Genomic DNA, 12,289 nt, shown 5'->3' with positions numbered 1-12,289 from the left:
TAGATAATTGTTTAAAAGTCCATAACCAAGCTATAACAATATCAATCTCTGGAATCATTTTAAGGAATTTTTTTCCCGCTCATTAACAATAAAAACATTGAAAGTCAGTCAGAATCCTCTGACTTTAAAGAGCTTGAGCATTTAAAGTGACAGACAGCATACAGTAACTGCAGCACTTAAACAGAGAGAGAACATTATTGTCTGTAGGTGTGAATGCTAATATTGTTATCTGTTTAGGTATCATTCTTAGTGTGAATAGGCCTTTAAGCTAGTTGAAAAAAAACTCACTGTGAATTAAAGTAAAATCGTTGTTAAAGGTTGATGCCCATCACTCTCCTTAAGAGACTGGCCAACCTTTCTTGAAAGTGTCTAAAGTAGTTTGGAATTTTCCTCTCGGCTGCGCTCCGTCAGCTGTCAGTCAGCAGCACAAAGCACTCAGAGCATCCGCATTCTGTTTGTCAGAATAACTGAGATGCTGCAGTGGCATCCAGATGTTGTTAATTAGATCTGAGAATCTCTGTTTCCTGCTGTGAGCACTGGTGCATGCCCTCTCCCTTCCTCCATGCTATTCTTAGACACTTGGGATGATAACTTCATTCTCTTTATTAGTCTGTCCTGCTCTACTGATGATATTATTGAATAATAGCCCAATTATATTTTTGTGAAGTTAATATATGGAGGCTGTTGTTGTGTGCGGTCTGGAGTCAAATACTAATGGAGAACTGCAGCAGGCCAGGCTGTCTGCATTTGTAGATAAATAGTCAATGTCTAAATGGAATTGTTGAGAAAATGTGAAAATAATCACAGAAATATGAGCTGCAACAACTGTCTTTTGTAGCCAATTTGAATTTGTGCACAATGTAAAATGTCTTATTCAGTTAGTAGATTCTTGTCAAGGCAATTATAGATTAAGATTTTTTCTCAAGCAACCTTGAACTTTTGAAGAGTGCTATATAAATTATTATTATTATTATTATTATTATTATTGAAATTGGTCATTTTCTTCTTTCTTAAATTAAACTGTTATTATTATTTTTTATTAATTGGTCATTTTCTTGTAAAATTTATGCATTTATAGAAATTGGTCATTTTCTTCTTTCTTAAATTAAACCATTAATCCATTAAGCTCAAGGTCACTTTACAAGAAAAATACAGTTATTTAATTGTATTATTTTTTAAGACATTGTTTTTTTTTTATTTAAATGTGTTACATTCTAGTAAAATGACCTTGAGCTTTGAAAAAAACTCAGTTTTACATAAAAAATTATTACAGTTCTAGGTCACTTTACAAGATAATAAAAATTATTTAAATGTGTTGTTTTTTAGACATTTATAAATGTATTTCCTGGCATAAATATAAAAGGCATTTTTTAAATCTTACATATAGTTTTAAATTGACTCCTAATATGAAGTGACAATCTTAGAAACAGAAGGGTAGAACATAATTTACTGATGCTGCAATGCATGCTGGGAGATCACAAATCACCCACATTGTTCAACAGGAAATCATGAGGCTAGCTGGGACAACATTTGCAAAATGTTTTGGGGGTCTTTCCATTTATGCTGCAATTAAATATCATTCGTCTACATTGTGTCTTTTCCTAAATCTGTCTCTCTCTCTCTCTCTCAATTTTTCTTCCTCAGGTACCCATGTGATGGAGGGATCAGGCAGGATGCTGGTAACTGCAGTTGGAGTCAACTCTCAGAGTGGCATCATATTCACTCTGCTGGGAGCCGGGGAAGGGGAGGAAGAGAAGAAAGAGAAAAAAGGTAGGTGTAAGAAGGAAGAGCATCAAACGCCAACCAAAACACACCGTAATACTCAGAGAAAAGGCTAGTGGCTAGTGTAGGATGTAGTGAGAATGACTGCAAACGTTGTGAGTAGCACTACCAGACAGTGGAAAATGGAGAGAGAGGGGGTGGGAGATCCTTACATAAGAGAGAGATGGGTCGGATATGAATGGAGGACCAGTGGGCTCGGAGCCTGCATGCAGGAATATTTATGAATGGTAAGACGTGCAAGAGAGACAAGCAGAGCTCCACTGCTGTAAACTTTATGGCCCATGTCATGGGTAATTTAAGCTGCAGCCAACAGAGAGGAGACTGGAGTGAAGGGAATAGAGAAGGATTAGGAGTTATATTGGAGGAGGCTGATTAATTATTCAGAGAAAGGGAAACGAAAGAGAGAAACAGAGAGAGGGAGAGAGAGCAAAGGTTGGATGTGGGTGGATGAAGGATGAAGTAGCGCCATGTTCTGTTACTGTCCCACTGAATCGCCCTATATGTGTCATCAGCCACCGAACGGACTTAGAACTGCCTCACAATCACAACTCAATTGTCTTTTTTGCTTTTGCGAAAGTGATTTGGAATATTTGTACATCTTTACTCATACCCATAATTGTAGATTAGTAGAATGCACATACAGTGTGACATATAATGTCAACAACCCTTTTTAATTCACCATTTAAGATTTGAAGTTAAAATCTATATGAATGCATGAGGGATAGTGTATGTTGATTTTTTTCACCCTTCAAAGATTTTTGCGGTCCTGCAGAACGAATTTTTAAAATACAAATATTCTATGTTGTGTCTCAATTAACATGAAGCCATAAAAGCTACATGTATAACAATTAGGGCTATCAATAAATTAAAATAAAGTAATTACTCAATGTGTTGATTAATCACAATACAATTTTTAGTAATTTTGTTGTGTTTTTGTCATTTTTAGTAGTTGTTTTTAAATATGTGTATATAGTTTTATACATTTTTATTTCAGTTTTAGTTTAACAAAATTAATTAGACTAAATTAAAATGATAAATGTTGCCTTGGCAACTAAAAAAAGTTTTTATTATATTACTTTATTTCAGTTAACTTTTATTTTATTTAAAGTAACAATTTTTTTTTTATTTTAGTTTCAGCTTTAGTTTTATTTAAAGCTGCAGTCCGTAACTTTTGGCACTTTAGCAGCTAATAAACAGAACTGCGTGCATCTTGCGGAAGAACATTGTAGCCGGAACTACTTCTATCAGGTACTGGACTACTCCGCAGCGGTACCTACCCGAACCAGTCTAAAATAATCAGAATATAAACACTTATTAGTAGTGATTCAGGACAAGCCAAAAACATGGTTTGGAAAATGAATTCATGGTGTACTCGCTTATCATATAAATTTTGTAAATTTTGAACACAAAAAAGTTACGGACTGCAGCTTTAACTATAATATAATTATTTGCTGAACAAAGTCCACAAATGATGGTAATTAAAAGACATCATATTAGAGTAACTCACTGAGTAGATCAATATATTGTTTGCTTAACGAAGTAGATTCACACTAGATGTGATCTTTTATTCATTCTGCAGTATTTTCTTTTTTAATTATTATATCTCTGGCTGTTTCTTTGTGTTTAACAGTTTTTCAGCATCTTGCCCCATGAGTGCTGTATTTTAGGACACTATAAGTGAAATGTAGTTAAAACACATCTCAAGATCCCTCCGTGCTGTTTCATTCTGTAGCTTGTGAATCTTTGCTAATAATTAATCATGCTATATTAACTAGATTACTAATTTAACTAGAATGTTGACAGCTCAAATAACTGTTACACAAGAATTAGAAAACAATCTTTTACATGAAGCAGGAACGTCTCACTGATGAAGTGCTGTCAGTACTTGTAATTTCATATTAACAACCTACGCACATGCAGTTTTGGAGTTTAGTTTCCCTTAATACCACATGATCATCATTAATTTGTCTTTCTTCTTACTTCTACCACCACCCAATCCTAACAATTTCCCACGATCCCCTTCCTCCACACCTGCATTATCCCTTTGTTTCACTATCCGATCAGAGGACAGTAGTTACTCTCTAACAACTATGGCCAAACCGAGTGGCATCACCAATGGTACGTAATCCACAGCCCTGTTGTTTTGAGTCCACTGGAGTTACAGAACACCTTCAGCATAGATTAAATGACTACAATCAGCACTAAATAGAGTCGGATTAGCCCAAAATTGTGGCGGAGAGGTTTAACATGTCATAGTTTGAAGATCAGCTCAATGTGTGTGCCGTATGTTTGCGTTTGTGTGTCTGTTTCCATAGTTCTGTGCGCTCTCATTTTCCCCACTCAAGAACACTGTGTGCCCTGTCTCTCATTCTGTCTCTGTCTGTCGCTTTTTATTCCCTTGTTTTCCCTCTATCTCTCTCTCTCTTTTTCTGTCTTTCTCTCTCACAGGCAAGCAGCCAGAGGCAACTGTGGAGACCAATCAGAATAAAGGTACCACAGGGATAGTAGAGTAGATGAATGGAGAGAATGAGGGGTTAATTATTTTCTTGTTGTGGAAAATTTCTGTGGACTCCTCAGTTACGCTGTTGCTATATGAGGATAGCAACGGGAAATATAATCGCTAATACCATGTATGCACACAGCCACATACATAAAGAGGCAGAAAAACTCTCTTTGTGTAACATCACACTCCACTCGGTTGCTCAACAGCATACATGACGACCGCTTCCTTGCATAGTACATTATAACCGTAGTTCATTGTTTCCCGTGTCGAGAAAAAGCACTCAAACACATTTTGCTGAATAGTGCCAGCTCTGTAGAACTTGAGAACTTGTTGTGATCCGACTATAACCGACGTCAGTGTTTATGCTGTGCGTGATTACATTTGTCTTGCTTTCCTTCGTTGTGTGTCCAGTGTATGTGTGTACACCACTTAGGCGTAACTATTCAGTGTGTGGCATGTAGGTATTCAGAGTTTTGAATGAGTCTCGTTCATGCCGGAGGCCTCTCACGATGCCTCTGAGTTGTGACACGACAGATTTGTTGTCCATATGTAGTGATGCTAACTCATGTCCCGCCCACCAGCCAAAAAGCAGGATGGAGCCATTGCCATGGAGATGCAGCCTCTGAAGAGTGCGGAAGGCGGAGAAGTGGAGGAGAGAGAGAAGAAAAAATCCAACGTGCCCAAGAAAGAGAAGTCTGTACTGCAGGGCAAACTCACCAAACTGGCTGTACAGATTGGCAAAGCAGGTGCGTGGGACTTCATGTGGCCAATTACGAGGTGATGTCATATGGAAAGATTAATCACCTCACTCTGATACACTTACACTCTGCTGTCCTGATCCTATTGTCTTTTATTTTTTCATCCTCATACAAAGCTATATTCAGTGTTGAAGAATGTTACTTGAAGCAAAATGTTACTGTGACAGTATTTCCTTACTTCTTAAAAAGGTAAATGGTTATGCTAGATTTTTAGTGGAAAGTAACATGTTAAATGACTTACATTGTACTAAATTTTCTCATTAACTGAAACACTTGCTAATTATGTTGCATTGTTACTTTTTATGGAATGTAACATTGTCCTCCGTTTGTTACATATTCTCAAAATTAGTGCTGATTAGTTATATTACTTTGTTACTTTTTATGGGAAGTAACGTTAAATTTTATGCTACATTTTCCCACTGTTAACTAAGAGAGGAAGCCCTCGCTAATTGTTTTACATTGTTACTTTTTATGAAATGTAACACGCTACTTTGGTTGTATGTTTTTTTACTGTTGTTACTTTTTATGGGAAGTAACGTGTTAGATTTTGTGCTACCTTTTCTTAGTGTTAACTAAGAGGAAGTACCAGCCATTTGTGTTACATTGTTATTTTTCATGGAATGTAACACATTGTGTTACTTTTTGTTCCACATTCTCACAAGTAATAGAGTGTAAGTGCTGATTAACTGGTACTTTTTATGGAAAATAACATGTTACATGTTGTGCTACATTTTGTCACTGTTAACTGTGAGGAAGTACCAGCTAACTGTTACGTTGTTATTTTTCATGGAATGTAACATTTTAATTTTTCATATTCTTGCATTATTGAGAAGTGCTGACTAATGAATTTGATACTTGTTATGGAAATTAATGTAATGTGCTAGATTTTCTCACTGTTAACTAAGAAGAAGCACTTACTGAAAGTGGAAAAAGTGAAAGTATTGTGACAAGTATGGTAACCCATATTCTCAATTTGTGCGACCTTCAGGTTACATATCCAACCATTAGGCCACAACTTTGTAATGTTGTTTTTTTATGAAAAGTAACATGTTAAGCATAAATGTCTTCACTTACAATCACAATAGTTTATGAATAGTATAGGGGTGGTGATGGCGCAGTGGATAAGACACATGCCTTTGGTGTGAGAGACCCGGGTTCGAATCCACTGTGAGACACCAATGTGTCCCTGAGCAAGACACTTAACCCCCTAGTTGCTCCAGAGGCGTGCGACCTCTGACATATATAGCAATTGTAAGTCGCTTTGGATAAAAGCGTCAGCTAAATTAATAAATGTAAATGTAATGATGCACACAAATAAATATCATAAAAAAGACAAAGAAATATATCCCTATTTTTATTTTACATAATAAATTAAATTATTACAAATTAATCTGATATTATACTGTAATTTTGATAAGTAATGCATTACTGTATTTGTTACTTATAGTCAATTGACTGACTATAGATTGACCTGCAAGTATCCTGAAGATTTATTTTATTTATTACACTGTTTTGTTTGTAGGCCTTGTAATGTCAGCCATCACAGTTATCATCCTGGTGCTGTACTTTGTGATCGAGACGTTTGTGGTGGAGGGGCGGAGCTGGTTGCCCGAGTGCACACCCGTCTATGTGCAGTATTTTGTCAAATTCTTTATCATCGGTGTGACTGTGCTAGTGGTAGCTGTGCCTGAGGGTCTTCCCCTTGCTGTTACCATCTCCCTGGCCTATTCAGTAAAGGTGAGAGAGAGCAGGTGCACTGTGTGTGTGTGTGTGTGTGTATTGTATTGTAGAGCTAAAAGACTCCATAAGCAAATTTGAACAAAATAAACTTTCTCTGGATGTGTTTTCATGTATTATTTTTAGCATGGTTTGCTTTTGTCAACACTGTTTTTTCACTACCCAAATCTTCTATTCCTGTTAATTCAGAAAATGATGAAGGACAATAACCTAGTGCGTCACTTGGATGCCTGCGAGACAATGGGCAACGCCACTGCCATCTGCTCTGACAAGACCGGCACCCTCACCACCAACCGCATGACTGTAGTGCAGGCCTACATCAACGACCAGCACTTCCGTGAGATCCCCGACCCCAGCCAGATCAGCCCCAACACCCTAGAGATGATTGTCAATGCCATATCTATCAACTGCGCCTATACCTCCAAGATCATGGTGAGAGATTGGATATCATGAATTTAAATAAAAAATGATAGAAAATTTTATATCCAGCCTCAGCTAGTTTTAGCTGATTAAGCCCTGGCTTTAAATGGTCTTCAGATGGTCTAGCTGGACTCCCAGCCAAGTTACCTGCATGTAATCTGTTCATTTTACAGTAAAAACACACAGCAGGGTTTGCCAGGACTTTACTATAAAAAATATGGTAGCCCAATTTTAGGGTTACAGAATGAACTTAAACAAATAATGGTATATTCCATTAATTGATATAATGTTAATATTACATCCTACTACTCTGTTTTGTACCTTTATAATACTGATAACCAAATGTATAAATTTAACAGTATTTTACTGTAAAATTACTTAAAATGTCCCCTATTAAAGATTTTCACCATATATAGTAAGGAAACTTGCTATTAAACAAATAACAGATAGTACCATAATATTTTTTACAGTATTTTACTGTTAAAATTACAAACATTTTTTACAGTTCATGTTGGGAGACCAGCATGCCAGCTTAGGCTGGTAAGATTTATTTTTCAGGAGGGAAGCACTGTTAGCCTATTAAGAATTTACTGTTGTACTGGCTTGTCAAATAGAAATAGAAACGTCTTCTGTCCAATTCTTTTCATTTTCTCTCCTCCGTATCTCTTGCTTCATTTCAATTCTCTTTCAGCCACCAGATGTGGAAGGTGGTCTGCCCAAGCAGGTTGGTAATAAGACAGAGTGTGGTCTGCTGGGCTTCCTGCTGGACTTGAAGAGAGACTACGCCCCTGTGAGAGAGCAAATCCCAGAGGAGAAAATCTACAAAGTCTACACTTTCAACTCTGTACGCAAGTCCATGAGCACTGTGGTGCAGATGCCGGATGGAAGTTTCCGGCTCTACAGCAAAGGAGCGTCTGAGATCCTTCTGAAAAAGTTAGTAAACCACAGCAAGTATACAAGGATCTACAGTAGGAATTAAAACCGTAACTTTGTTGGTTGTCATCAAACACCTCTTTTTGTCCTTCCTTCTTTCTCTTCTACTACAGGTGTTCCTCGATACGTGGTGCCAATGATGAAATACGTAACTTCAAGCCACGGGACCGAGATGAGATGGTGAAGAAAGTGATCGAACCCATGGCTTGTGAAGGCCTGCGAACCATCTGCATCGGCTATCGTGATCTTCCCTGTGACCCAGAGCCTGACTGGGATAACGAAGCTGAAATTGTCACCGATCTGACCTGCATCGCAGTCGTCGGGATCGAGGATCCTGTTCGACCTGAGGTGCAGTATGCATTGAGAACATTTTTCCTGTATCCTTGGAATGTGCTTTCTCTTTTCAAGTATTTCTCTGCTCCTCCCGCAGGTCCCTGAAGCCATTCGCAAGTGTCAGAGAGCAGGCATCACTGTGCGCATGGTCACCGGCGACAACATCAACACAGCACGAGCTATTGCTGTCAAGTGTGGCATCATTCAGCCTGGGGATGACTTTCTGTGCCTGGAGGGTAAAGACTTCAACCGAAGAATCAGGAATGAGAAAGGAGAGGTTCGTGAAAATTGAATCTCAGACATCTCAGCGCCAAACCAATATAGACTAAACTGAATCATGAATGTCCGTGCTCTGTGTACGTGCATGTGTGTGTGTTTGTGTTATAGATTGAGCAGGAGAGGATTGATAAGATCTGGCCTAAACTCAGAGTCCTTGCACGTTCCTCCCCCACGGACAAACACACTCTCGTAAAAGGTGAAATGCTCTTACTACTCATCATTCTCAAACCCAGACTCGCTTGAATCTTACTGAACCCTACCATGTATGGTATGGGAATAATGTAATGTCCAAAAATTGTTAAACTTATATTTATAATTTTTACTCAACATTTTAAAATTTCATTTTTGATCACATTTTAAATTCACTTTTTATAGATTGTTTTTTTTTTTCATTCAAAGTTGTAACCCTTTGACTGCAGCTCTACACATACTAGATCAAACAGACATCTAGATTTTAAGACCATGAGAAAGTTACACTACTGTTCAAACGATTGGAGTCAGTAAGATTTTTTAATGTTCTCTTATGCTCACCAAAGGTGCATTTGTTTGATCAACAATACAGTAAAACATTAATATTGTAAAATATTTTTAGAATTTAAAATGACAATTTTCTGTTTTAATATATTTTAAAATGTAATTTAGTCCTGTGATGGCAAAGCTGTTTTTTCCGCATCATTACTCCAGTCTTCAGTGTCACACGATCCTTCAGAAATCGTTCTAATATGATGATTTAGTGCTCAAGAAACAATATTTTATACTTAGTATTATTAATATTGAAATAAATAATGCAAACCGTGATTTATTTTTTCAGAATACATTTTTCTGATTTTTGATGAATAAAAAGTTCCAAAGAACAGTATTTATTTAAAATATAAATCTTTTGTAACATTATACATTTCTTTACTGTCCTTTTTTTTTTTTTTAACAGTGATTCAGTAAAATGTGTCCAAATTGTTAACTGTTGCAGGAGTGTATTTACAATGCAAATTTGACACTCAGTAGGGCGCAACATACAGTCAATTAAAATGTATCAGACTGATGAATTCATGTTCTGTGGTGACAGTAGTTGTATTCAGTGATTGGTCAAGGTTATGTGCTAGCTGGTAATTGTTTGCTGCGTGATGATGCCATTGTGTAGGCATCATTGACAGCACTGTGTTGGAGCAGAGACAGGTGGTGGCTGTAACTGGTGATGGGACCAATGACGGGCCAGCTCTCAAGAAGGCAGATGTGGGCTTTGCGATGGTAAGCACATTTGACGAACACGTCCCTCTAATCTATTCATATATTCGTCCTTCCATCCAAGAGGTAGTTGAGAGATGAGTAATGATAGGAGATGAATATTGATTTAGAAGCTCTACTTATATCATGTTCACCCAACAAGGGTGTATAATAACACAGGAAGATCTCCGGTGAATAAAAGCCACTTTTCTCCAATGAATCTGATTTTGATGCATGTATTACAGTATTACAGTAAATCTCTTGCTCTTTCTCTCTCTTGCCGTCTCCAGGGTATAGCAGGCACTGATGTAGCTAAAGAAGCCTCTGATATCATCCTGACCGATGATAACTTCTCAAGCATTGTGAAGGCTGTCATGTGGGGGAGAAATGTGTATGACAGCATCTCCAAGTTCCTGCAGTTTCAGCTTACTGTCAATGTAGTGGCCGTCATCGTAGCTTTCACCGGGGCCTGCATTACACAGGTAGCACACACACACGAACCACTGTAATTTTAGTATTATTAATAGTGTTGTCAAACGATTAATCGCGATTAATTGCATCCAAAATAAAAGTTTTTGTTTACACAGTATATGTGTGTGTACTGTGTACATTTATTATGTATATATTTAAGAATGCGTTACGTTTATATATTAAATATGAATATAAATATATACGTGTAAATACCTGTAAATATTTTCAAAATATATACTGTATGTATGTGTATTTATATATACATAATAAATATACACAGCACACACAGATATATTATGTAAATTAAAACATTTATTTTGGATGCAATTAATCGCGATCAATCGTTTGAAAGCACTAATTAATATGCTATTATAGTATTTATTCATATTTTATTTTTAGCTTTCATTGTAGTTTTAAGTTTTAGTGATTTTGTGATGTATCAGTTTTATCATTTAAAAATATTTCTGTATAGCTTTCATTTTATTTCAGTTTTAATTTTAGTAATTTATTGCTTCAAGTTAAATGTATTTATTTATTATTTTAGTTCAAGTTTTTATGTAGTATTTGACATTTATTTTATTAAATTAAGCTCAATTGGCCGCATTTGTGGTACAGTGTTGTTTGCCTCAAAAAATTATTTCAAATTGTCCCTCAAAAATTCAGGTTACGCTGATGCACTTAAAATTGGGCCTAATATTTTTTATAAAAATACTTGCAGTAATTTTTCTGTTAAAACGTGTAATTTTAGATGCTCATCTTTTTTTGTCATTTTAGAGTTTTAGGTGTCAGGTTATGGCAATTAAGTAGTTAAATTTATTAGTTAGTAAATATTTTTCACATTAAAATCATGTTAACACATTTAGTTTACAATTTATGGCTATACAATTGAAACAGTGAGCATTTTAATATTGACTTGTTGACTTCTTTTGTAAGTGCCTCAATGTAGCCCAGATATTAGCCTTTAATAAATTTAAATAAAGACAAAGGGGACAAGTTGAGCTGTCAATTTAATGTATTGAACCTGGAATATTCCTTTAGTTAAGTTCCCCTGCATGACTTGTTATTGCTTAGAGCTCCTGTAGCAGTTAATACTTCATTTACAAATCCAAATGACTTGAAACAACTGATAAGCAAGGGCAAGGGAAATTCACTCACTTCAAACATTGCGTCCCCCCAAATCTACTCCTCAGATGAGTGTCGTTTGCCTTAGCCCGTAGCGGTATGCAGTAAGTGAGAGACGGCCACTCTAGATAGATCTGATAGCTGATGGCTCTGTGTCATGCAGGTTAGGAGAACTGACTGCATTGCACCTCTCAAGCTCATAGCAAAAGAAAGGAAGCTATAATGAAATCAGCCACTGAGCCTTCTGCTGGAGACTGGTGGTACTGCACACACTTCACTGGCCAAGAGCGCAATTCAGTACCTTCATCTGCAATCTCATATCTGCTTGTGTGTAGGACTCTCCGCTAAAAGCAGTACAGATGTTGTGGGTCAATCTGATCATGGACACATTTGCCTCTTTGGCTCTTGCCACTGAGCCGCCCACCGAAGCTCTGCTGCTTAGAAAACCCTACGGGCGCAACAACCCCCTCATCTCGCTCACAATGATGAAGAACATCCTGGGTCATGGAGTCTATCAGCTCGTCATCATCTTCACCCTGCTGTTTGTCGGTAGGACAGGGAGTTCAAGGATCAATATGTGTTGTTTTGCATTATTTATAAGATGAATAATAGTGTAGCAGCTTACAATTCAGACTTAACATTATAGTCTCCGACATGTGGCATATACTTAGATATTAATTTAGCAGATGCTCTGAGAGTGAGAGCAATACTAGCATAAGCAACTGATCTA

The 12,289-nt window shown here is 36.9% G+C and overlaps 1 protein-coding gene across 3 annotated transcripts in view; it reads left to right on the top strand.

Moving 5' to 3' along the window:
- The window catches only part of LOC306859701 (plasma membrane calcium-transporting ATPase 3-like), a gene marked incomplete at both ends in the record, with an annotated part of 43,824 nt that overhangs the window by 16,069 nt on the left and 15,466 nt on the right, over nt 1-12,289 (top strand). For 2 of the 3 annotated variants that reach the window (XM_079400894.1, XM_079400896.1), the window contains 13 exons: nt 1,645-1,770; nt 3,847-3,900; nt 4,231-4,272; nt 4,867-5,031; nt 6,566-6,780; nt 6,970-7,212; nt 7,892-8,133; nt 8,247-8,481; nt 8,564-8,743; nt 8,854-8,941; nt 9,884-9,990; nt 10,257-10,448; nt 11,895-12,108. In XM_079400894.1, coding sequence (XP_079257020.1) covers nt 1,645-1,770; nt 3,847-3,900; nt 4,231-4,272; nt 4,867-5,031; nt 6,566-6,780; nt 6,970-7,212; nt 7,892-8,133; nt 8,247-8,481; nt 8,564-8,743; nt 8,854-8,941; nt 9,884-9,990; nt 10,257-10,448; nt 11,895-12,108 — 2,103 coding nt within the window. The remainder of the gene's footprint in view (nt 1-1,644; nt 1,771-3,846; nt 3,901-4,230; nt 4,273-4,866; nt 5,032-6,565; nt 6,781-6,969; nt 7,213-7,891; nt 8,134-8,246; nt 8,482-8,563; nt 8,744-8,853; nt 8,942-9,883; nt 9,991-10,256; nt 10,449-11,894; nt 12,109-12,289) is intronic. The other variant, XM_079400895.1, reaches the window with a different exon arrangement.

The sequence above is a fragment of the Barbus barbus genome, assembly GCF_936440315.1.
Source record: "Barbus barbus genome assembly, chromosome: 40".
Lineage (NCBI taxonomy): Eukaryota > Metazoa > Chordata > Actinopteri > Cypriniformes > Cyprinidae > Barbus > Barbus barbus.
This window is presented reverse-complemented; position numbering and strand designations above follow the sequence as displayed.